General features: G+C 34.6%; 2 protein-coding genes across 2 annotated transcripts; one reads left to right on the top strand and one right to left on the bottom strand.

Annotated features, from left to right (window-relative positions):
- The first annotated feature begins 12,978 nt into the window (after positions 1-12,978).
- On the top strand, positions 12,979-17,448 carry LOC139873307 (2,3-bisphosphoglycerate-independent phosphoglycerate mutase). Its single transcript, XM_071861239.1, has 9 exons — positions 12,979-13,230; positions 14,014-14,141; positions 14,408-14,558; positions 14,638-14,841; positions 14,923-15,347; positions 15,448-15,640; positions 15,726-15,821; positions 16,336-16,488; positions 17,065-17,448. Exons 1-9 carry the CDS (start codon positions 13,069-13,071, stop codon positions 17,224-17,226), a joined length of 1,674 nt encoding a protein of 557 aa, XP_071717340.1. The 5' UTR covers positions 12,979-13,068; the 3' UTR covers positions 17,227-17,448.
- A 4,216-nt stretch (positions 17,449-21,664) lies between these two features.
- On the bottom strand, positions 21,665-25,894 carry LOC139872784 (uncharacterized). The gene is made up of 8 exons (XM_071860709.1): positions 25,460-25,894; positions 25,126-25,273; positions 24,886-25,036; positions 24,668-24,793; positions 24,501-24,581; positions 23,284-23,476; positions 22,625-22,895; positions 21,665-22,038 (listed from the first exon to the last, which is right to left on the bottom strand). Exons 1-8 carry the CDS (start codon positions 25,709-25,711, stop codon positions 21,821-21,823), a joined length of 1,440 nt encoding a protein of 479 aa, XP_071716810.1. The 5' UTR covers positions 25,712-25,894; the 3' UTR covers positions 21,665-21,820.
- Positions 25,895-27,315: the final 1,421 nt, after the last annotated feature.

The raw sequence follows: 27,315 nt of genomic DNA, 5'->3' as shown, positions 1-27,315 counted from the left end.
TATTGTTTGTTAATTATCTTTTAAGAATCTAATCTTCGTCTATTTTATAGTATAAAAACACACAATGGACGTTAAGGATAGACAACCGAATATTTTAGAAGACCTACCCGGGGACATGATTAATGAAATCTTGTCTAGAGTTGGGCAGAGTTCATCGGCACAATTATTTATGGCGAAATTAGTTTGTCAAACATTTAAAAGACGTTCCAGGCATGCCTTAGTTTATAAAAATGCTTTCTTTTAATAGATGGGGTATATCACATTGGGGAGACCATAAGTTACGCCGTGTTTTCTTTAAAGCATTGAATGCGGGGAACCCAGATGTAATTTTACGCTACAGGTTGAGAGCCTATTTTGACTCTACCTATCCCAACATAGGACTTCGTTCTTTAGAAAGAGCTTCAAACATGCAACATAAAGAAGCATGTTATGTCTACGGGTTAGTAATATTCGCTTCTCACCAAATCGAGAAAAAGAACATATGATTGCAACTACTAAATAAAACATTCCCACAAGTGACGGATTCAGTAGTTGGGGTGAGAAATAAGATTTTTAGATTATTACGGGGCTGTTGGGCATTACGTAACCCTCGTCCTTTTAAAAACGTTACAATATGCTGCCTAGCCAACGGTCACAACGGCTATTTTCCACAAGACCAAGGATGGGAAATAATACTAGTAAAACCCGAATGCATGACTTGTTTCTAGACTTATGAATTACGTGTCTTTATTGCCTTTGCTGAATGACTTGCGTATTAACTAGAATTGTCTTCACAACTGCCTTGTATCAAAGTTATTGTGTACTATATTTCATGCTATATGTAAAATAGCAGTATTGTAAGTTTATAAAATATTGTATAAAAGTTTGAATGCGAAATATTAATGTAATCAGTTTTTCATATAGAATTGTAGTAGTTGAATTGTATGTTAGCTACTAAGTATGAACTTAACGGGTAGGTACTACCCGAATGAAAAATTATAAAACGCTAATATGAAGAAAAAGCTTTTATAAATAAGTTCATATTATGCTACGAAATACTATTGACTACTCTTAAAAATTCTATGTGATTAACTCAATTCTTTTGTCTATTTTTGAAGGAAATGGCACCGACGACTCGTCAGAACTTGAACATGAGCGAGGAAGACTTCCGTGCTTTCCTTGCAGCAAACATAGCCGCAGTATATGCTGCAATGCAAAACAACAACAATAACTCAGGGTCTAGCAGTGGAGTTAACTCCACAGGAAACCGTGTACGATACTCCTACAAGGCTTTCACTGCCTGTAAACCTCTGGAATTCGATGGAACTGAAGGACTAGTCGGACTGAAACGATGGACCGAGAAGGTCGAATCTGTGTTTGCTATAAGCAAATGTGCTGAAGAAGACAAGGTAAATTACGCCACGCATACCTTCACAGGTACCGCGTTAACATGGTGGAACACCTATCTCGAACAAGTGGGACAAGATGCTGCTTACGCACTACTGTGGTCAGCATTCAAACACTTGATGAATGAGTAGTACCGTCCCAGAAACGAAGTCAATAAGCTCAAGACAGAGCTTAGGGAATTACGAACGCAAGGATTCGATATTACCACGTACGAAAGACGATTTACCGAGTTGTGTTTATTGTGTCCAAGAGTGTTCGAAGAAGAAAAGCATATCGATGTGTTTATAAAGGGGTTACCAGAGAGAATTCAGGAGGATGTGAGTGCGAGCGGGCCCACCTCAATGCAAAAGGCAAGCCGAATGGCTCTCAAACTTATAAACCAGATCGAGGGAAGGATTAAAGAGCAGGTGGCCGAGGAGGCTAAAATGAAACAAGTCAAGAGAAAGTGGGAAGAAAATAATGACAAGGGTCACCAAAACAATAACAGTAACTATCGCTTCAACAATCAACACAACAATCACAATTTCAATCACACCATTTTTCGCAACAACAAATGCAACAACAACCATCACAATAACAACAACTACAACAACCATCCCAACAATAATAACAACCGTAACAACAACAAGAATCAGAAAAAGTTATGCCAAAGGTGTGAAGAGTATCATCCGACTGGGTTCTACATGACAACTTGCACCAAGTGTAAGAGAACTGGTCATGGTGCGACGAAGTGTGAAGTCTACGGACCAATGACCAACAGAATTAAAGGAACAAATAATGTCGGAACAAATAATGTCGGAATAAAGAATGCCGCCATTATTTATTATGGATGTGGAAAACTGGGCCACTTTAGGACTAACTGCCTGAACCAAGGGAATACTAATGGACAAGGCCACGGAAGAGTTTTCAATATTAATGCGGCAGAAGCACAGGAAGACCCGGAGCTTGTTACGGGTACGTTTCTTATTGACGATAAACCTGCTTTTGTTTATTTGATTCGGGTGCGGATAGAAGCTATATGAGTAGAGATTTTTGTGCTAAATTAAGTGGTCCATTGACGCCTATGAATAATAAATTTTTACTCGAATTAGAAAACGGTAAATTAATTTCAGCAGATAAAATATGCCGAAATCGAGAAATTAAACTGGTTAGCGAAACGTTTAAGATTGATTTGATACCAGTAGAGTTAGGGAGTTTTGATGTGATAATTGGCATGGACTGGTTGAAAAATGAGAGAGCAGAGATCGTATGTTACAAAAATGCAATTCGCATTGTATGAGAAAAAGGAAAACCATTAATGGTGTACGGAGAAAAGAGCAACGCGAAGCTAAATCTTATTAGTAATTTGAAGGCACAAAAGCTAATAAGAAAAGGTTGCTATGCTGTTCTTGCACATGTCGAGAAAGTACAAACCGAAGAAAAGAACATCAATGATGTTCCCGTCACAAAAGAATTTCCCGATGTATTTCCGAAAGAATTACCGGGACTACCTCCACACCGATCCGTTGAATTTCAAATAGATCTTATACCAGGAGTTGCACCAATAGCTCGTGCTCCATACAGACTCGCACCCAGTGAAATGAAGGAACTCCAAAGCCAACTACAAGAACTATTAGAGCGTGGTTTCATACGACCAAGTACATCACCATGGGGAGCTCCTGTTTTGTTTGTCAAAAAGAAGGATGGTACATTCAGGTTGTGTATCGACTACCGAGAGTTGAACAAACTTACCATCAAGAACCGTTACCCACTACCGAGAATCGATGACTTATTTGATCAACTACAAGGCTCGTCAGTTTATTCGAAGATCGATTTACGTTCAGGGTATCATCAAATGCGGGTGAAGGAGGATGATATTCCGAAGACTGCTTTCAGAATGCGTTACAGTCATTACGAGTTTATGGTTATGCCGTTTGGGTTGACTAACGCACCAGCTGTGTTCATGGACCTCATGAACCGAGTGTGGATCATACCTTGACAAGTTTGTCATTATTTTCATCGATGACATACTCATTTACTCAAAGAATGATCAAGAGCACGAAGAACATTTAAGAAAAGTGCTAGAGTTGCTGAGGAAAGAAAAACTGTACGCTAAGTTTTCAAAGTGTGCATTTTGGTTGGAAGAAGTTCAATTCCTCGGTCACATAGTAAACAAAGAGGGTATTCAGGTGGATCCGGCAAAGATTGAAACCGTTGAAAAGTGGGAAACCTCGAAAACTCCGAAGCATATACGCTAATTTTTAGGACTGGCTGGTTAATACAGAAGGTTCATCCAAGATTTTTCCAAAATAGCAAAACCCTTGACTGCATTAACGCATAAAGGGAAGAAATTTGAATGGAAAGATGAACAGGAGAAAGCGTTTCAATTGTTGAAGAAAAAGTTAACTACGGCACCTATATTGTCATTGCCTGAAGGGAATGATGATTTTGTGATATATTGTGACTCCTCAAAGCAAGGTCTCAGTTGCGTATTAATGAAATGAACAAAGGTAATTGCTTATGCGTCCAGACAATTGAAGATTGATGAGCAAAATTATACGACTCACGATTTGGAATTGAGCGCTGTTGTTTTTGCATTAAAGACTTGGAGGCACTACTTATATGGGGTCAAAAGTATTATATATACCGACTACAAAAGTCTCCAACATATATTTAATCAGAAACAACTGAACATGAGGCAGCGTAGGTGGATTGAATTGTTAAATGATTACGATTTTGAGATTCGTTACCACCCGGGAAAGGCGAATGTGGTAGCCGACGCTTTGAGTAGAAAAGACAGAGAACCTATGCGGGTAAAAGCTATGAATATAATTATTCGTACTAACCTTACTACTCAAATAAAGGAGGCGCAACAGGGAGTTTTAAAAGAGGAAAATTTGAAGAATGAAATACCCAAAGGATCGAAAAAACATCTTAATATTCGGGAAGACAGGACCCGGTATAGGGCTGAAAGAATTTGGGTACCAAAATTTGGAGATGTGAGAGAAATGGTACTTAAGGAAGCACATAAAACCAGATATTCGGTACATCTCGGAGCGAGGAAGATGTACAAAGATCTCAAGAAATACTTTTGGTGGCCGGGTATGAAAGCCGATATTGCTAAATACGTAGGAGAATGTTTGACGTGTTCTAAGGTCAAAGCTGAACATCAGAAACCATCAGGTCTACTTCAACAACCTGAAATCCCAGAATGGAAATGGGAAAACATTACCATGGATTTCATTACTAAATTGCCAAGGACTGCAAGTGGTTATATTACTATTTGGGTAATAGTCGATCGTCTCACCAAGTCAGCACACTTTCTGCCAATGAGAGAAGATGATAAAATGGAGAAGTTAGCACGACTATACTTAAAGTAAGTTGTCTCCAGACATGGAATACCAATCTCTATTATCTCTGATAGGGATGTCAGATTTGTCTCAAGGTTTTGGCAAACGTTACAACAAGCATTGGGGACTCGTCTAGACATGAGTACTGCCTATCATCCATAAACTGATGGGCAAAGTGAAAGGACAATACAGACCCTTGAAAACATGCTACGAGCATGTGTTATTGATTTTGGAAACATTTGGGATCGACATCTACCGTTAGCAGAATTTTCCTACAACAACAGTTACCACTCGAGTATCGAGATGACACCGTTTGAGGCACTTTATGGTAGAAAGTACAGGTCTCTGATCTGTTGGAGTGAAGTTGGGGATAGACAAATTACGGGTCCAGAGATAATCCAAGAAACTACCGAGAAAATCATTCAAATTCAACAACGATTGAAAACTGCCCAAAGTCGACAAAAGAGCTACGCGGACATTAAAAGAAAAGATACAGAATTTGAAGTTGGAGAGATGGTCATGCTTAAGGTTTCACCTTGGAAAGGCGTTGTTCGATTTGGTAAACGGGGGAAACTAAATCCAAGGTACATTGGATCATTCAAGATTATTGATCATGTCGGACCAGTAGCTTACCGACTTGAGTTACCACAACAACTCGCGGGTGTACATAACATCTTCCACGTCTTGAATTTGAAGAAATGCTTTGCTAAATAAGATCTCACCATTCCATTAGCTGAGATTACAATTAACGAAAAACTACAATTCATTGAAGAACCCGTCGAAATAATGGATCGTGAGGTTAAAAGACTTAAGCAAAACAAGATACCAATTGTTAAGGTTCGATGGAATGCTCGTAGAGGACCCGAGTTCACCTAGGAGCGTGAAGATCAGATGAAGCTGAAATACCCGCACCTATTTCCAGAAGATGCGTCAACACCTTCAACTGCTTAAAATTTCGGGACGAAATTTATTTAACGGGAAGGTACTGTAGTGACCCTAAATTTTCCATGATTATATATTAAATGAAAACTATATTTGCATGATTAAATGTTTCTAACATGTTAAGCAATCAAACTTGTAAAGACTTGATTAATTGAAATGAGTTTATGTAGACAATTGACCACCCCGTTTGCCTGATGATTCACGAACGTCATAACTTGTGATAATTATATAATCGTTTTATTTTTTTATGATGTAAGTTTTTATTATATATATATATATATATATATATATATATATATATATATATATATATATATATATAAAGAAGAAATACAATTAAATCAAAGATGTACAACTAAAACACTATTTGCTACAGTAAAACACTATTTGCTACAGTAAAACACTATTTGCTACAGTAAAATACTATTTGCTATAGTAAATTTTCGCTTTGCTGCAGTAAAATACTATTCGCTACAGTAAAACTATTCGCCACAGTAAAATACTATTTGCTACAGTGAAAAATACTATTTGCTACAGTGAAAAAATACTATTTGCTACGGTAACTACTATTTGCTACAGTAACACTATTTACTCGTATTCAATCCGTATTCGTATTCGTACAATACACAACTTATAAATGTATATACTATGGGTATATACACTTCAATGATCAGCTCTTAGCAGCCTTAATGAGTCACCTAAACATGTGAGAACCATCATTTGGTAACTAGCATGAAATATCTAACAAAAATATAAACTAATGGAACCTTATATTCAAGGGTAGGATCACGTTTTTCTTCACCAACCATAACACTTTCATTTTTCAACTTTCATGCATCAAACTTATCTCTCTCAAGTTCTCTCTTGGTGTTCTAAGTGTTCTTTATCATCTTCAACAAAATCTAGCTCAATCTAGTTCATAAATCCTAACCTAGATTAACTTTCAAAACAACTACTCAAGTAAACTTAAAGAATACTTTCAAGTTTGCAAGTTTACTTTCAAGCTTTCTAATCCATTCTGAGTAATCATCTAAGATCAAGAAACCTCTGTTATTTACAGCAGGTTATCATTCTAATTCAAGGTAATACTCATATTCCAACTTTAATTCAATTTCTATAACTATAACAATCTTAATTCGAGTAGGAATCTTACTTGAATTTGTTTTCGTGTCATGATTCCACTTCAAGAACTTTCAAGCCATCCAAGATCCTTTGAAGCTAAATCATTTCTCGTCACTTCTAGTAGGTTTACCTACTAAACTTGAGGTAGTAATGATGTTCATAACATCATTCGATTCATATATATATAACTATCTTATTCGAAGATTTAAATTTGTAATAACTATAACATAGTTTAGTTAATTCTAAACTTGTTCGCAAACAAAGTTAATTCTTCTAACTTGACTTTTAAAATCAACTAAACACATTTTCTATATCTATATGATATGCTAACTTAATGATTTAAAACCTGAAAACACGAAGAACACCGTAAAACCGGACATACGCCGTCGTAGTAAAATCGGGGGCTGTTTTGGGTTAGATAATTAAAAACTATGATAAACTTTGATTTAAAAGTTGTACTTCTGGGAAAATTATTTTTTTTATGAACATGAAACTATATCCAAAAATCATGGTTAAACTTAAAGTGGAAGTATGTTTTTCAAAATGGTCATCATGACGTCGTTCATTCGACTGAAATGACTACCTCTTACAAAAATGACTTGTAACCTGTATTTCTGACTATAAACTTATAATTTTTCTGTTTAGTTTCATAAATTTCAGTTCATTATGAAATCATAGCAACTTGAATCACTCAAAACGGATTTAAAACGAAGAAGTTATGGGTAAAACAAAATTGGATATTTTTTGCTTGTTGTAGCTACGTGAAATTTGTAACAAATATATTCTAACCATAACTTTACTAACTTATATTGTATTATACATGTACTCTAACATATTATGTAATCTTGATAGACTATAGACACGTATACAATGTTTTGACATATCATATCGACGTCATCTATATATATTATTTGGAACAACCATAGACACTCTATATGCTGTAATGCTAGAGTTCGCTATACAGGGTTGAGGTTGATTCCAAAATATATATACTTTGAGTTGTGATCTAGCCTGAGACTTGTATACACTGGATCGTGGATTGATTCGAGATAATGTATATTGATTTATTTCTGTACTATTAGCTATGGACAATTAGTTGTAGATTACTAACGATGGACTGCTAACTTAACAAACTTAAATCATTAAAACGTAATAAAAATGTTGTGAATATATTTCGATCATACTTTGATATATATGTATATATTTGTTATAGGTTCGTGAATCGACCAGTGGCCAAGTCTTATTTTCGGCAAAGTAAAAATCTGTGAAAGTGAGTTATAGTCCCATTTTTAAAATCTAATATTTCTGGGATGAGAATACATGCAGTTTTATAAATGTTTTATGAAATAGACACAAGTAATCGAAACTACATTCTATGGTTGGATTATCTAAATTGAATATGCCCCTTTTAGCTTGGTAGCCTAAGAATTAGGGAACAATACCCCTAATTGACGCAAATCCTAAAGATAGATCTATGGGCCTAACAAACCCCATTTGAGGTACGGATGCTTTAGTACTTTGATTTATTATTATACAGACGAGAGGATTTTGTTTTGGGGATATTCTATATGCATCTTGTTAATGTCGGTTACCAGGTGTTCATCATATGAATAATTTTTATCTCTATGCAGTTTGCGAAATGCCTGATATGAGATGGATGTTTATGAAAAAATAAAATCTTGTGGCCTATTATTACAATTTGATATATATATAGATTAAACCTATAACTCACCAACATTTTATTGACGTTTTAAGCATGTTTATTCTCAGGTGATTATTAAGAGCTTCCGCTGTTGCATGCTAAATTAAGGACAAGAATTGGAGTCAGCATGCTTGTAAAATATTGTTTAAAAACTGCATTCGGAGATTTAAATCAATGTGTAATATTATTGTAAACCATTATGTAATGGTCGTGTGTAAAACGTTATATTTTAGATTATCATTACTTGATAATCTACGTTATGCTTTTAAACCTTTATCGATAAAATAAAGGTTATGGTTTGTTTTTAAAATCGAATGCAGTCTTTGAAAAACGTCTCATATAGAGGTCAAAACCTCGCAACGAAACCAATAAATATGAAATGTTTATAATCGATATGAACGGGACATTTCAGTTGGTATTCGAGCGTTGGTCTTAGAGAACCAGAAATTTGCATTAGTGTGTCTTATCGAGTTCGTTAGGATGCATTAGTGAGTATGGACTTCGACCGTGTTTACTTGAAAAACGATTGCTTAACATTTTTTGTTGGAAACTATATATTGTTAACATGTAAATATTATGTGATATATTAATCTCTTAACGTGTTTGATATTGTGTGATAGATGTCTACCTCTAGTACAAATCCCATCGACTCACCTAATAATAATGAAGAGTCGAATATATATTGGGAAGATTCACAAATTCCCGAAGAGGAACCGGAAGAGGAGGAACCGGAAGAGGAGGAACCGGAAGAAGAGGAACCGGAAGAAGAGATTCCGGAGGGGGAAATATTAGGAACCACATAAAAACAGATAAATAAAAGAAAATTCTCAACCAATGGACCAAAGTTAAAAATGGTCAATGGTGTTTCCGCCAAGAAAGCAAAATATTGGGAAAATTACCAGTTTTCTGATGAATCGGATCCCGATGAGGATTCCGATGATGTTATAGAAATTACCTCGACCCAATTTGAAAAAGCAAAAGAAAATAATAAGGGAAAAGGCATCAAAATAGAAAAATCCGAGCCCAAAACCGATGAACTTTATGTTAACATGAAGTACCCTGATGGGGTGTACCGTAAACACCCGTATTTCTTAAACTTTCACTATAACCCGGGAACATCTAAGCCACCAGGTTTTTCTAGACCATTTGAGAAAAGAACGGCTCGTATTAGGGGAGCACCATATATCCCTAGGAAATTAGCGAAACGAACCAAGTCCGAAGAGGAAGAAACGAGTGAGTCGGAATAAAGAGTTGTAATCATGTTGTGTAATATATGTATTGTAGTGTGCTTGTATTTTCATGTTATATGTAAAAATTGCTTGTATTGTTTGTTAATTATCTTTTACGAATATAATCCTCGTCTATTTTACAGTATAAAAACACACAATGGACGTTAAGGATAGACAACCGAATATTTTAGAAAACCTACCCGGGGACATGATTGATAATATATAAAAATGAATAAACATACTAATTCATATATACGGAGTACTATACTATAAGTTCAGCGCATTTAAAAAGAATTATATTATATAATAGAGCTTATGGGAAAAAAAATTACTAACAATGACATTGTTTTGCTTTTTTCGGTACAAATAGTATATAAAATAATAATACTCCGTAAAACTATTTACTAAGCTAACAATGACATACATTTTTCTCTTTGTAGAGACAGAATATTGCAATAAAGCTATTTACGATTGTAAGCCCGCTAACTTCGCAGCGAAGAGCGAGCTACAACACTAGTTCTTTTTCTAAAATAAGAAGCATAATAGCAGGTATTGCAAGCAAAGTTATCATCTATAAATGGGTCTTTAATAATGACGTTATTATTATAGGATTTTAATATAGACTATAGATAAAGCTCTAAAATGATGATGTCATCATTAAGCTAATTATCTTTTACTTTTCATAATGATGATGTCATAAAAAGAAATATTAATCTCTTCTAAATTATAATTTTATTTTTCTAAAAAAATTTAAAAGGCATTTATTATTATTAATAATAATAATTATTATTAAAAATATAAATATAAATACTCAACTTTGGACTAAAATTATGTTTGTAAAATCAACGACAAGTTTCTTAGTCGAAATCCGTGGTTCCACGGGGCAATAAACTAAATGACTTTAACATTTAAATTCACTCAATACCTAAAACATATCATTAAACTGTTTCGTTTAAACAAACCCGTATTTTCACGGGTCATTTCACTAGTGAAATCTATTTATGCTCAAGTATACGACTATGCTTGCATACAAATCAATTTGTAAATAAAATCCAACGTAAATATGTGATATTTATTTATTAAATGTATTTCATTCAGAAAATAAAATCTAATGCTCCATAAGACCAATTCCATGGCTCCGTCCTCAAACTTCTTGAGCTCCGCCCTCGAGGACTCTATTGGCATTGGTGTGCCCTCACTCCTCCCTCATCCGCCCTCAACAGCTCCGCCCTCCTTTCTTTTTTCATCATGCAGTTTTGAGGACGGGTTATATATTCTCTCTCCTACTTTTGTGCATTATTTATTTGTACTCATAGCATAAATAACTTGTACCTTAATTTATTAATTAATTTTGTGGGGTATGTGATGGGGAGGAAGTATGTCATGGTTGGTAGTGGTGTGTGATGGGAGGAAGTGAAAAATAAATTGAGAGAGAAAGCTGATGTGGCGCTGATATGGCGTTGATATGGCGGTGTGTCCTGGAAAGGAAGTACGTCATAGTTATTATTAAACTTACTAAGTATGTAAATTAGTGGGCTACCAAATCACTTGAACGTGTACTTATCTGAACGTAAATTGGACTGCTTTGATATTGGGCTTGGTAAAAGGACATGGGCTGTTGTATTTGAAAAGTAGTTAGATTTGACTTGACTTTGAAAATGAAGCATGACAAATGAAGATGGTGTGTTGTCATAAGCCATGCCAATTGGCAACCCGGTCACTATCCGGCACACCGCTTACCACCGATCGCCAAATGACGTCTTATTAGATTAGATGCTTCTCGAATATTCTTTTATATTTACAATTCTAGCCCCTGAGTTTTGTGGCTTGATGAAATTTGCTCCTCTCATTGACTCATGACTCTTTATGATCGAAATTTTATATTTAGTTATTTACACATAAATAAATTTTATAAGCTAATATTTTAAGTAGCCATAAAATAAATAAATAAATTTATTTAATTGAATTATTTTTTAGTTTAATTATAACAATAATAAATGATAGATAATATAATATAAATAATAATTTCAAGTTGACATAATATTTGAATCTATCAATAAACTAAAGGGGTGTTTGGGTTAGCAATTTAAAGATGATTATTTGATTATTGTATTTTTAAATCGTAAATAATAACAATAAATAGCGTTTGGTGAATTCAATTTGAAAATCAATTAATTGCGTTTTTAGATAATCAAAATGTGAAAATGAAAAAGTAGGTCACCCCTTACTGCCACAAAACGTGATTATCTAATTATTTCCTTTTCTTCTATTTTGCTTCCTATTTGTTTCTTAATTTATCAAATAACCTAAATTATCAAACACTTACAAAACTGCTTATTAGATTATTGCGTTTTCAAACAGCATAATCAAATCCAAACACCATTTATATACACCACATTTTGCTACAACAGATTATTTGATTATAATTATCTAAAACGCATAATCAATTTTCAAAACGCAAATTCAAAAACCCCTTAACTTCATGTTAACTAGCGTTTATCAATCAATAAATAAAATTTTGTGTGTAGTTTTACATTTATAATATATGTATCTATACCTTTCTACCTAAACCTAAATAAAGTAAGAAATTTTAACAGTTTTATGTTTTTATCAATCAATCAATGTAATGTATATATATTAGATAAGACCACTCATATCCATGGCACAATTTTCTCTGGAAACATACTCTTATATCAATGTCTTATCAACACGTTAATGACAGAATGAGGGGCGGATCGTGCTTCACCGTGGTGAAGTCATGGAATTCCGACGTTCATAGAGGCTAGAGGTAAATCCGTTAATAGTCTGTATGACCAATACCATTCGACATACTTTAAAAAAAGAGATCCAATATATTAATTATTTATATCAATGTATAAATAATCTTAGCTAGATGTACAACAATTAAATATAAGACTTCGTCCTCAATTATGCCACAAAACTATGGAATGTAAGGCAATGTGCTTGAGCGCGAACAAGGACAAAGTGGTGCTAAAGAATACCGCGTGTGCAGAAGGCGGCACGAGGTGAGGGCGGTATTGTTACCACCAGATTAATGAGAATTGTAAGCGTAAATATTTGACTTTTTACTTTTGTTCACCTTACTGATTTTGACTTTCATCTAGGTCAAAAAGTCAAAGAAATTAATAACAATGGGCTTATATTGAACAATGGGCCGCATTAAAAGGACCTTTCTTGCACAACAAACTTTTCAAACCGCAGAAATCACAGTATATAGCATACCTCCTCTCCAATCAATCCAAGCATCCTCCACCTACTCTTTTTGTTTCAATTTATTATTATTAAAATTAAAACCCTAAGCAGAGATCTAGAGACGGTTATTCAGATTACGAAGAAAATGGGAAGCACAGGTTTTTCATGGAAATTGGCTGATCACCCGAAGCTACCGAAGGGAAAGTTAGTTGCTATGATCGTTCTAGATGGTTGGGGTGAAGCTTCACCTGATAAATATAACTGTATCCACGTGGCAGAGACGCCTACCATGGATTCACTTAAAAACGTACTCATTCCATCTCTATTCCTGTATCTACATATGTTTATTGATGATTTTGTTAGTTATATATCAGATCTAAATTATTATCGATCTCTTGATTGCGTATTGACTTAGTTATACGTAACTTGTATGATATCGTTGTGCTTGCTATATATATTTTGTGTATCTATATGTCTCTATGTCGATATGATTTGTTAAGTCTAGCTTAATCAGATCAAAATTATTACTGGTATTCATCTCTTAAAGAGGCCGCCACTCTTAATCGCTGTTTAAGTTAAATCTGAGAGATTATTGATCTAGATTCGTCGATGGATAGTTTAACTGAAGTGAGTTCATGATTTTGAATTGATACTGTAGGTATTGTTTTAGTAGACGTGGTAATAAGATCTGAATGTGCAGCTAGGTTTCAAGGACTGTTTAGTGCCTCGATTTAGCATAAATCAAAATGTAATGTTAAATTAGAATTAGATGATCGTAGGTCACAATCTGAAATAGATGATTGTTTTGTAATATGGAGTAACTATGAAGAGACATAAAACTTTATGATTCTGAAATAATTTGTTCTTTAAGCTTTTGCTAGATGTGCAAATAAGATCTGAATGCGCAGCTACATGTGTATTTAATTGTATGTTGGTTACTATATCTCTTATGTATCAGAAGGTTTTTTCTATTGGCTAAATAAGATGATTGCAGTCCCTATTTGTAGATAATGTTTTAATTTTATTCTGTTAGTTATGAGATGAGTTGAATAACCTTTATTTAATGTATGTATTTTAAATTTAATAATAGGGTGCCCCTGACCACTGGAGATTGGTGAGGGCTCATGGTACTGCTGTCGGGCTGCCCACTGAAGATGACATGGGAAACAGTGAAGTCGGACATAATGCTCTTGGGGCTGGAAGGATCTATGCACAAGGGTGATCTTTCTATCTTTCACTTGGTCTTTAAGTACTTGTTAGTCATTAATGTAGATACCATATACCCATATGTTTTAAAAACTAAAAAAAATCAATGATTCTTTCTATAATATTTACAAAACAAAGTTATAATATTTCGATTCTGCTTCCTACTGAATTTGTTGAAGGATCTCTGAAATCATCTTTGTTATATTTGTTTGTTGTATATTATCTAATGCCATTCGGTTGACATTGAAATTTACTTACGAATCTTTGTCTACTTTTAGTGCAAAGCTCGTTGATCAAGCTCTTGCTTCTGGAAAGATTTACGAAGACGAAGGTTTCAATTACATCAAGGAATGTTTTGAAAATAACACCTTGCATCTTATTGGATTGATGAGTGATGGTGGTGTGCACTCACGTCTTGATCAATTACAGGTATATAGGATTTAGCAATGTAACTACTGAAAGACTATTACTTGATCTTTCTTGGTTGATTATCACGTTTATTGTTTAGTTGTTGCTCAAAGGAGCTAGTGAGCGTGGTGCCAAGAAGATACGTGTTCACGTTCTTACTGATGGCCGTGATGTTTTGGACGGTTCAAGTGTTGGTTTTGCTGAAATTCTTGAAGCAGAACTTGCAGGCCTACGCAGCAAGGGCATTGATGCCCAGGTTGCTTCTGGTGGTGGACGTATGTACGTCACCATGGATCGTTATGAGGTAACTTCTTCAACAATTTAAACCTGATACTCAACAATAATCGAATAAAGTTATTCAGAGTGTTCATGTTTTTATTTGCAGAATGATTGGGGAGTTGTGAAACGCGGTTGGGATGCTCAGGTTCTCGGTGAGGCCCCACACAAGTTTAAGAATGTTGTTGAGGCTATCAAGAAACTTAGGGAAGCACCTGGTGCAAATGACCAGTACTTGCCCCCGTTTGTCATTGTTGATGATAGTGGTAAGCCAGTTGGTCCTATTGTGGATGGTGATGCTGTCGTCACTGTTAACTTCCGTGCAGATCGTATGACTATGCTTGCTCAAGCTCTTGAATATGAGAAGTTTGATAAGTTTGACAGAGTGCGGGTCCCGAAAATCCGTTATGCTGGTATGCTTCAGTATGATGGTGAATTGAAGCTTCCTAACCACTACCTTGTATCTCCACCTTTGATCGACAGAACATCTGGTGAATATTTGGTGCATAATGGTGTTCGAACTTTTGCTTGCAGGTGCGTGAATGTCTATTTATATTTATATTTATATTTATACTTGTATCTATAACATGGTAGCTACTTAAAGCTAACCACCTTTGTTTTCCTTGTTTAACAGTGAGACTGTAAAATTCGGTCATGTTACATTTTTCTGGAATGGAAACCGATCTGGATATTTTAATTCAGAATTGGAAGAATATGTTGAAATTCCTAGTGATAGTGGAATTACCTTCAATGTTCAACCATTAATGAAAGCTTTGGAGATCGGTGAGAAGGCCCGTGATGCTATCCTTAGTGGTAGATTCGACCAGGTAACCCATAACTTGCGTTTGTATTTCGACTAAATAGCTTTGTTTTGAATAATAATTAATTCTAAGCATTTCAATGTGATTTTAGGTACGTGTGAACATACCAAATGGTGACATGGTTGGGCATACTGGAGATGTTGAGGCTACAGTTGTTGCCTGCAAGGCTGCTGATCAAGCTGTTAAGGTAAAGCTATGTGGTCCTTTAAGGTCTTGACGTTGTATGCCTAGATTTGTTTGGTAACAGCTGTTATATCATATATGCGTAGGGTTATCGTTAAGAAATTTGTAAAGGTGTTGATTTTAACTAACTTAGTCAATGGTTTGATTGCTATCTTTTTCATTCTAATGGGGAAATAAACAAAAATTGCTAAAACAAGGATTAGTCAAATTGTTTGTACATTGCCTAAACTTTATGTAACATGCATACCATTTACTAATATTTAATTTAAAACAGGGATAGTCAAATGGGTTGTACATTGCCCAAACTTTATGTAACATACACACCGTTTACTAAAATTAGGAACATATATCGTTTGGATTGACCCTGTCCAGTTCAAATTTTAATACTAAAAGTTGCACAATTTTACTGATAACCCAACCAACCCACCACATATTTTGCCACTCCTATGATAGTTTGGTAAACAATTTTTTTTTTTCATTAATTTATTTGTTTTGACTTGGTTTGGATTTGGGGACAGATGATACTTGATGCAGTAGAACAAGTTGGTGGAATCTATGTAGTGACTGCTGATCATGGTAATGCTGAGGACATGGTAAAGAGAAACAAGAAGGGTGAGCCTATTCTCAAGGATGGTGAAGTTCAAATCCTTACGTCACACACTCTTCAGCCCGTAAGCTTTTTATACATCTCTATATGTTTATATATCAACTTTTGTTAACATTATAACCAAACAGGTCCATGAAAACAACAACTCTTTTGTTTATACAACTCACTCTGTTTTTTATTCGGTTAAGATAATAATAGCATCGGAATCTCAATTAACGAATTAAAGTAACAAACTTTGTATGACCTATAATGGGTTTACCTAAATAATATATACCTGTAATATGTCATAGTGCTCCCAGTTATGATGCTTTTCTTTATTCTAAGATAGTGCCCATATAATAGTATTAGTAGCTGATGCTTTTTCTTTATTTAATGGCACAATAGAAGGCATGTGGTCACCATCAACATCCTCTCTAATTAATATAATCAAAACTTTTTTAAAGTTCAGTATTGTAGATCATTAAATTAATTTATATTTATTACCACATTATTCTTTTGTCAGTTTCTCTCTTAAGCCCCTATAGATATACCCCTGACCCGTCCCGGCCCTTTTTAACCTTTGTCGCGTACCTTTTTTACCATGTCTAATGCAGACAAATATTAGTGTGGAACTGATGGTTAATTATAATATTTGAATCAGGTGCCGATTGCAATTGGAGGTCCCGGTTTATCAGCGGGTGTGAAGTTCCGCAAGGATGTACCAAGTGGAGGACTAGCAAATGTGGCAGCAACTGTGATGAATCTCCATGGATTTGTGGCACCTGATGACTACGAGACAACTCTTATTGAAGTTGTGGACTAAATCTAAAAGGTGTTTGGAGTCATTTTTTCACCCGGTATTTGAATATTGAATAATAATAATAATTATATGGAAACAGTAAACTTATTGACTGACGTATGTTTCAAACAATTTTCCAATTTTGCTCATCACTATGTATAAGTGCACTTTTAGTCAGTAATGTTGCTGGATGGTTGTAAAACACAGTTGATTCGACTAAAGTTGCAGTTACTTTATTATTTTTCATGTTATAGTGTAATGTATGTTGCCATATAAACAAAAGTTACAGTCTTACTGCATAGTTAATAGTTTTGCATGCATGCGTAGTCCGATTAATGTGACCATATAAACAAACCTTAATCTGAACCTGTGAGTTCATTTCATAGCAAAAGGATTGATCTGTACCATTCAATACCTTGTTTTTTTCTGACTTTAAAACTAAATTTTTTTTCAAAAAGACAAATGGTTTCAATAGTGGCTCGTACTTTCAAAGCTGTCACTCCAGTTTGATACAAATTACCAATATAACTAATAGAAAAAATTTGTCTTATTTATTATGAATAGTCTTATTTAATTTTTTACTTTTCATAAATATAACCCCCTAACTTCCATTAAAATACAAATCGAACCCCCTACTTTATACCTATATTCTAAATTATTATTTATCCCATCACTAACACCAAAAATACTGAATAATAACAACCACCATGTTTTACCGACTTGTACACTGCGCTCAAACAGTAGGACCCACATAGGCCACTACTGTGCTACATTTTTTTTTGTCTCCAACGATAAAAGAATCAATTTTCTTAAAAGGAACAACCCTTCAATGTTACCAAAAGATGTCGAAAAACATTCTTTTTTACAAAAATAGATCAACTAACTTTAACGCTAAAAGAATCAACTTTCACAAAAGGAACAACCCTTCAATGTTAGATGTCGAATTTTTTTTTTTTTTTTTTTACAAAATAGATCAAGATTTTTTTTTTTTAACTCGCATTCAAAACGAGCCCCCGGCGCGAAGCGAGGTCTACACAACTAGTTTGTTCTAATCTGAATACCAAAATGCCAGTTAATTAGTTTGATATATGTGGTTCTGGTTTGAATAAACTAAATTTTGCCATGTGTGGCAAATGGATCTAATGAATTTTTTCACTCGGTATTGTATAATTTAATAGAAACAGTTTGACGTATGTTCTAAACAATTTTTTAAGTAATGACAATATTATTATATCTTTAGTTCATAGTTGTTAAAAGGCACGCTTCAAGATCACTCATTATTATAACTTACAAAAGTTCTTAGCTACTACATCAATGCTACATTAGAATCATCCCTATCAATAACTCCTAATTAACACCAGCTATCATAAAACCCGCACTTGTATAAGACGGAATATTTATCACAAAAATAGGGAGTGGTCTACGGCTCCAAGGCCCAGAGGCTCAATCCATGAAGTTGTTTTACGTCTGTGCAACTTAAACAGCTTTGATCATATCTATAAAAGATGGTAGGAAATCCATAATAACAAACAATACTCAATCCCTTATATGAGGGATTGAGGGGTGCGAGGAGATACACAGTCATTCCCCAATCCGAGTGTAAAGGCACCAACTTGTTCTGAAGCATTACCTCATTTGTGAACCGTGTTTAATAATATTTTGGCCACTGTTCAATCTAAAGTTCTAAACAACCAGCGCCAATCACCTAGATTAAAGTATGTCCCTACATACTTACCTAATGATTTTTGTTATAAATGTCAATATCACCAAATACAAAATGAAAGTTTGAGCTCAGAGTGTTAGACTTTAGCCAAAACATTTACTGATTTAAGTTATTGAACGTCACAATGACTTGAAAACACTCCTAAATTTACCTACTAGGCTAGGAAGACACAATTTAAGTCATTTTTAACATGTATCAGAATAAGAATTATAATATTTTCGATGCTTGATCTAAAACGAATCTAATCACAAGCACTTGCCCATTTATCACTTATCAACATTATCATTGAGTGCACAGGTCGTAATGTTGGTTATAGTTTTGGTTAGAAAATGAATATGGTTGCTAGCTATATTGGTAAAATGGATGTTATCCCACATAGGTGGGAGGAAGAACTTGGAAGGGGTGACTTGGTTATAAAAGGAGTGTTAAGCCTCACTTCCAAATTGCACCAATCAATACACTTTAAGTATTTGATTATTTCTTTCTTTCTTACCCTTGTTTGAGAGTTGTATTAGTTAAATATTTTGGAGAGTGTAGTTGGTTTAAGAGAGTCGTCTATATCATTGTAACAATTTGTGATATAGTGTATTTCTCTCTTTGGGGGCCGGTGATTTTTCTCCTGTTTTGGAGTTTCCACGTTAAATCTTGTGTTGTGTATTGTTCTTATTTCTTTACTATTATTATTGGGCTGGGTGGTGGGAATTAGTGAGGCCGTAATTTCCCAACAACTGGTATCAGAGCGTCAGGTTTGACGGGGGTCTCGGTTATAGGAGTCGGAGTATGCTCTGTGGTTGCCACGGGAGTGGATCGTCCACATCAGAAACGAGTTCTATTGATCGTATAGGGTATCTGGTTAGACAATATTTTTCTGATTCGTAGTAATAGTTGAATTTGTTAGTGGCGAGTTGTGGATTTCCGATTTAAAGGGTCCTGGCTACCTGCTACATCTTTTGGCTATTCGAAACGTGAGCAAAATCAGAGAAAGTGTTGTTTATAGGATACGGATACGATGTCGAAGTTCAGTCCAATGAGGTTTGATGTAGAGAAATTTGATGGGATGATCAATTTTGGCTTATGGCAGGTTCAAGTCAAGGATGTGTTGATTCGGTCCGGTTTACACAAGGCTTTGAAGGGTAAACCCACCCTTGTTCCTGGCAGTGATTCTAGCAGTAAGTTCGATGAAGAAGAATGGGATGATATGGATTTGAGGGCAGCAAGTGCGATTCGTTTGTGTCTTGCAAAGAACGTGCTTGCAAATGTGCACGGGTTATCAACGACAAAGGAGCTTTGGGTTAAACTAGAGCAGTTGTACCAGGGCAAGGGCATCTCAAATCGGTTGTGTCTTAAAGAACAATTTCATACTCTGCGTATGGATGGGGGTTCAAAGATTTCAGATCATCTAAGTATTCTTAACGGTATTGTTTCAGAACTGGAGGCTATTGGAGTTAAAACGGATGATGAAGATAAAGCTTTGAGGTTGATATTATCTTTATCATCGTCTTATGAACACATGAAACCTATTTTGATGTATGGGAAGAAAACTCTGAAGTTTGAAGACGTTACTAGCAAGCTCCTATCCGAGGAGAAAAGACTGGAAGGTAACGGGGTCTCGTCATCAGGAGATACGATAGTGTTGTGTTCGGATAGGCAGAAGAGAAACTCTAGAAAGAATCTGACATGCTGGAAGTGCGGGAAGACTGGGCATGTAAGGGTTAATTGTCCAGGTGGAGCTAATCCGGCAAATGGCTCCAAAGATGCAAACATTGTCTCCGTCGTTACGGAGAGTGACGAATTCTTCTGAAGTCACATCATCCTCATGGTGTGTCCGCGCCACCATGGAAAGGGATGTTCGTTAGCGGTTCCACAAATTGTACATGGGCATTGGTTTGGCGTTGATGCAAGGTGTGTGGTGGAAACTGATGTTGTAGCTGATGAAACTTCCAGGGAAAGCCAAACAGGAAGTTGCACCATAACTGTTCAGCTGGTTATACAACATGTGCCAAGGTGAAATGCTTGGAATGCGATATTCTAAGTGCTATACTCTTTATGGTGGAGTATGATAATTCTGTTAAGAGTTATGATTGTCTGTTATGACAATGATTGTCGGGTCTTGACAATATTCGATGAAGATGCAAATTTTATTTCTTGGGTTAGAGATAATGTCAGCGGCATGAAGATGAGGATCTTGAAGTTGTCGTCAAGGAAGCATCTACGTCGGTTATCCTTGCAATGTGGAAGCATGGTTATCTCCTTCTATCCAAAAGGTGGAGATTTGTTGGTTATAGTTTTGGTTAGAAGATGAATATGGTTGCTAGCTATATTGGTAAAATGGATGTTATCCCACATAGGTGGGAGGAAGAACTTGGAAGGGGTGACTTGGTTATAAAAGGAGTGTTAAGCCTCACTTCCAAATTGCACCAATCAATACACTTTAAGTATTTGATTATTTCTTTCTTTCTTACCCTTGTTTGAGAGTTGTATTAGTTAAATATTTTGGAGAGTGTAGTTGGCTTAAGAGAGTCGTCTATATCATTGTAACAATTTGTGATATAGTATATTTCTCTCTTTGGGGACCGGTGGTTTTTCTCCTGTTTTGGAGTTTCCACGTTAAATCTTGTGTTGTGTATTGTTCTTATTTCTTTACTATTATTATTGGGCTGGGTGGTGGGAATTAGTGAGGCCGTAATTTACCAACACGTAACAGATAACTAAAAGGGAAAAATTCAAAACTTAGAGCAAATAATTAACATTTAATGCAAATGTAAGTCAAGAACAATTTCACAAAACTAAACCACCACAATATGCATATAGTGAACATAAACTAGGATACCAAACACCACTCATATCATACACGATTAACGTTATTTAATTAGAGCTATTAATCTTTTGTAGTCTTCAGTTAGACCAGACATGAACAAAACCATGACTGTTACCAGTATAAATCTCATTGCATTCTTCATCATAGTAGAGGGCTGTAATGTCTTCAAGTGCTTCTCCAACCATGTTACGTTCAATCATCGTTCGTTTATTATCTTCACATAAAGTGGCACTATTTGAATTTATTTTGGCTACACATTTCCCTGTCCATATGTTGCTCACATTGATGGAACCAACTGCATCACAAAGCATATCTATGAGAACTACATATAGCAATAGATGTACTAATTTAGACCCATTTGACAATAGATGAGTAGAACTAAAAAGGAAGCGCGTCAACAGAAAAGTCACTCAAGTGCAATCCTATGTAGTGAAACTTCCTATCTATATCTATATTAAAAAGAAATTAATAGTTTCAATATTTCTAAATTCTTACAATAGTTTGCACAATACCAAAAAAGGAAAAAAGTGTTAACATGTCAACTCGATCCAACCCATTATAATAAGTCACATGACCCACCAATTTCAATGCCTCCATACAAGCAGACTTGGACAGCTTCTGCCATTTCAAGGGTAGCCGCAACCATTACAATTACTCACTTCCCTTAATTTTGTAGAATTTGGACCAAGTATTGGATATAAGGCTAAAACCTTTATTAAAATATCACTTAGCCATCATACAGGGATATAAAGATAATTGCTTTTTCAACAAAAAGATATATAATGCTTAGGTTTACAATAAGTTCAATAATGTTGTCGGTAACTTATTACCATCTTGACCAAGTAAATGTTTGTACTGGTAAATAGTGCATAAAATCTAACCTTTATTGTCTGTCCTTTGATCAATTGAATTATCCTTGCAGAAAGATATGATAAGGTCTTGTTCGCTGGTTATGTAGATGTTATTGGTATTGCAGTCCGAATGCCATAACTCGTGTTCCTCAAACGATGTCACAAGCTCTCCTCGAAAGTTCCAAACAGAAACAGTCCGATCTCTGAATGTCAAAAACAACTGATTCTCATATAAAAATATAAATGCAGATGGAGTCAGGAACTCAGTTTTTCCAACTTCTTTCACCTCGGCGGTGCGTACCTAAACCAGAGAAAGTAGTTAATGGAGTTGGACGTATATAAAGTTCTTTAGGTAGCAAGATGGATAAGATGGGTGAGGGTCCAAACAGTTTTGGGTTTAAACAAGTCTTCAAGTATGGATCAAACATTCAGTATCAAGTTGGGCTGATCCGCATACACTTTATGTCCAATTACACTTAAATTAATATGCTACTTATGGTTACCGAACAGTATGATTACATTACAAATCTATACTTTTAAATTAGAATGAGTTAGAAAGACAGACTTTTTGGGGACGTTCACCCATTACGCCAGGTAGGCCTATCAGTAAACGCATTCATAGCTAACTAGGTCTCAATTGCTACAGTCCAAAATGATACATATATGTAAACAATGAGGTTTCAACTTACATCAAGAATTTGGAGATTCTCGTTATCTTGCTTAACAAGGAGCTTTTCATTGAATTGCTCTATGAAATCCACCTTCTTGTTCCGATGAAGTAAATGATTAAACTCTTTTAAAACGGTGCCATCTTCAATTGACAATATTTTCAGAGGAACGTGGCTCTGAGCCCTTGTAAAAATCAATAACATGATGCCAGGGCTGTTAAAAAATAATGACGAAAATCATTAGCCAGAGAGATGAAATTATAAGACAACTCGATGGGCAAGAACAATTGTAAATTGTAAGTTTAATTCTTCAGCATAAACAAACTTTGAAAAACATCATTCTCTTTCAATTCAACATGGAATGTTCAACTACCCTCTTTAAAACGATCCACCACTCCACCTATCGTAAACAGACATGGTTATGCTTATTATTTTGAACTATATCCTTTAAAAAACCTATTGAGAATTATTATAAAGAAGTCATAGAGGCAAACAAAAGTAGGGTGTCTTCAAGTAACTATAACTAATGACACCTTGACATGGGCAAGTAGGCAACCGTATTCCACAGAGCAAAAAAAAAAAAAAAAAAAAAAAAAAAAAAAAAAAAAAAAAAAAAAAAACCTGGTGCATAGCAATCATCTTATCTTATCCATTATGGATTGAACATGGATATTTTTATAATCATCATCCAAACTCTGTTGAGATAGTTAATATATGCCTATTATTTCTTATTGTAAGTTACCAAAAAAGAACCTAAACATATAATCAAGTAAAAATATTCAAGTGAACTCGTCATGACCCATTTTGTTTTCTGAATATCATGCAAATAACTAAGTGATAAAATGCAACAACAATATTTTTTGTTATCTTTTCAATGTCTTAATTAGCGATATCTACAAATATATCCTAAATGGTACTTCATATTTCAACAAGTGATCAGCTTGGTATATAAAGGACTACGCTGGTCAACTTTGATACTAATATCTATATCATAATATGTCGTTTTCATTTTAAATCTATGACTGACCCTATATGTATTCAACTTGCATATGTTATAAGTACTGTCATAATGTAAAATTGTAATTTTGTCTATTTTGATGTTAAATTAAGATGGTTAGCGGATCCTTGGGCACCAAACCTATAGATATAGAAGATTCCATAGGGGTGCACCCAACCTTTAAAGTGCTATTACACGCTAACCGTTCATATAAAAGAAATTTGAAGAGAGAATAAGTCACCTGATCTTGATTTCTTCTACATCTCTGTCTGCTATCGAGTATAACAATGTATAATTCTTCAGATCAAAGACTTTGTATATGCTTTAATTAGAAAAAAGTGAAAGTCAGCAACAAATTTTGAAGCACTTAATAAAATAGAATTATACTATAAACAAAAAGTAAGGTACCTATCTTGAGCAGAGTATGTAAGCACCTTTCCATTAACATCATCAAACTCTACAAAGCCAGGCCATTTCAGGGACTCTGACTCAAAAAGAGGAAAACCAGCATCTGGTTGACCTCTTTGTATGTATCTATAGCATTACAAATTTAATTGCATATAAATACAACACCACAAGTACTTTAGCTAATGACGTATACAAGATAAAATAGTAGATAAACTCACTCTATTCTTGTTGATCTGCATTTGAGTGAACTAAAGTGGTCTGAAGCATATACTGAAACTGTAATTAACGAGTCATTATTTTTATTGTAAAACAAGCTTCGGATGACTTCATCTGGAAAAATATTCAACAAACATATCCTCTTATTTGTATCTGCAATTAAATTAAGCACCATTATATCAGATCATCCTCGCTTAAAATATAATTAAACCATATTAACGAGTAGGGCATAGTACAATTACCTCTACTGAAAGCTGCACATACTCCAGAACTTACAAGAGCAAATACTATACCACGCGCTGCGACTATTTCAATGACTTTCGCCCTTTTCAACAAGAACGGTAATACAAATAATGAATGTCCTTTGGGATCATGTGTATCATATTGCTCCTGATTCAATAAAAAATAAAGTTCATTACTCATGTAAACCAAACACACTGAAATGCATACTTAATGAAATAACCTAAATACATAGTAATTTAACCACAAAATACAACAAAAACCTAACCTACAATATAACTAACTCATCTCGATTATAATCAAAACTCAATAAAAAATAAAAGTGAAACAAATTACCGTCAAGTGTATGTTCTTAAATCGATGAGCAGAATTAGTAATAGAAAGAGAACGATGTCGTTTTGATGAAAGCTCGCGTCTTTGCAACTTTTTTACTGTATTATTCACCGATAGGCAATTGGTAAAATCACGCTTCTTAGTAGCGACCACTCTTCTCCGGCCGCCGCAGTATGGTGGTGGTCGGCGAATGCCACTACCGGTGCTGTTACCACCACCACCACCGGTACTACTACCACCAAACGTGGCGTTCATTCTGAATCAATACAAGTATTTGTGAAATTAATCAGTTGATTAATTTTGATTGGAACGAAGAAATTGTTGCTAATTTTGAGAAAAAATGTAAAATCAGAGGAATTTGAATTTGAAAAGAAATGAAGAAGAAAGGGGTGAATTTTTGAAGATTCAATTAGGGCTTTTCGAGTAAAGTTTGAACCCAAGTTGTTAAAAAGTGGTAGGGAGTATAAATCCGGATTCTAATTTTAAACTATGTTAAACGATTAAAAAATAAAAAAAAAAATTTCCATTCAAATTTCATTTAATCAAGTATATTACCTACGTCACAATTTAACACTATTAATATTCCATCTTTTTATTTTACACTAGTTAAATACCTGCGATTTCGCGGGTTTTATGGAATAGTAATATTTTAAGACAATCTTCAACCATTATAAAACAAATAAATAATATACCATTCTAAAAGTTCAAATGTGTAAAATTATGAATAAAAAAACTGTTCAAAACAATTAAATTCGAAAGTAGTAGTATTCAACGGTTCGTATATGCTAATAGGTTCGAAGTATAAAGTTGCAGGCATGGGTGGAGCTTTATTAGGGCAGTAGGGGGCCCTCGCACCAACAAAACTTTTAGTAAGTAACGGAATTTTGTACCCTTTGAGTTACGGACGTTTGAACTTTTAAATAAACAAAATCGGAGTCTGTATGAAGAAGATATTGCGAAAATGGTGAAGGCTCGCAGATTTTGTTTTTCTCAACATTTTGTTTCATTCTTCCATATCTCTTGGGAATTTTTACTTTGAAATTAAACTAAAACTAAAGTTTAAGGAGTTAACATAGATTATATACAATTACGATCGATATTATCACCTAAAATATGTATAAATAAAATGTAAAATTTTGTTCTCCAAAATTTGTGTTTTTTCTTGCTAAAAACTTATCACACATTAAACAAAATTTGGCTCCTCCAACCATTACGTCCAAGCTCCGCCACTGGTTGCAGGCAGTGATAACGTAAAATAAGAACAACTTTTTTGAAGGTGTTTTTTATTAGTATTAAACGTATAATCAAGCCTAACAAACCTATGATGTAATACAAAAGAGGTCATGTGCAAGTTTTAATGACTAAAGAAGACATTATTATGATGTATTTATTCTCTCATTCAAGTTTAGTGAATTTCCAAGTGCACATTTGGGGTACAAGTTCACTATTGTTGGGGTTGATTTTCTATGTACATTTAAAGTTTAGAGAGACAAACTTCTTTTATGACACCACAATATCGACTTCAAAGAATGAAATATTAACAAGGACTCTTATAGCATGGAGTGACACTTTCGTTTAGTATTCCATTGCAAACTTCCATTTGTGTTCTGGATCTTAAAGCACAATTTAGGAAATAATAACTTAATTTGAGAAAAGTGATACACATAATATTGAACATCAAGTCTGGCCAAATTACATCTATGTGAATTATGTGAGGAAAGTGATACACATAACATTATAGCAATCGTGGTCCTTAAAAAACATTATTCAAATTAAGTGAGAAATACCTATTGGGAATAATATGATTACATCTATACGAAGTAGAAGTACAGGTTGTACAACTATTGACTCATTAGTGA

Source organism: Rutidosis leptorrhynchoides, chromosome 10 (genome assembly GCF_046630445.1).
Source record: "Rutidosis leptorrhynchoides isolate AG116_Rl617_1_P2 chromosome 10, CSIRO_AGI_Rlap_v1, whole genome shotgun sequence".
NCBI lineage: Eukaryota > Viridiplantae > Streptophyta > Magnoliopsida > Asterales > Asteraceae > Rutidosis > Rutidosis leptorrhynchoides.
This window is presented reverse-complemented; position numbering and strand designations above follow the sequence as displayed.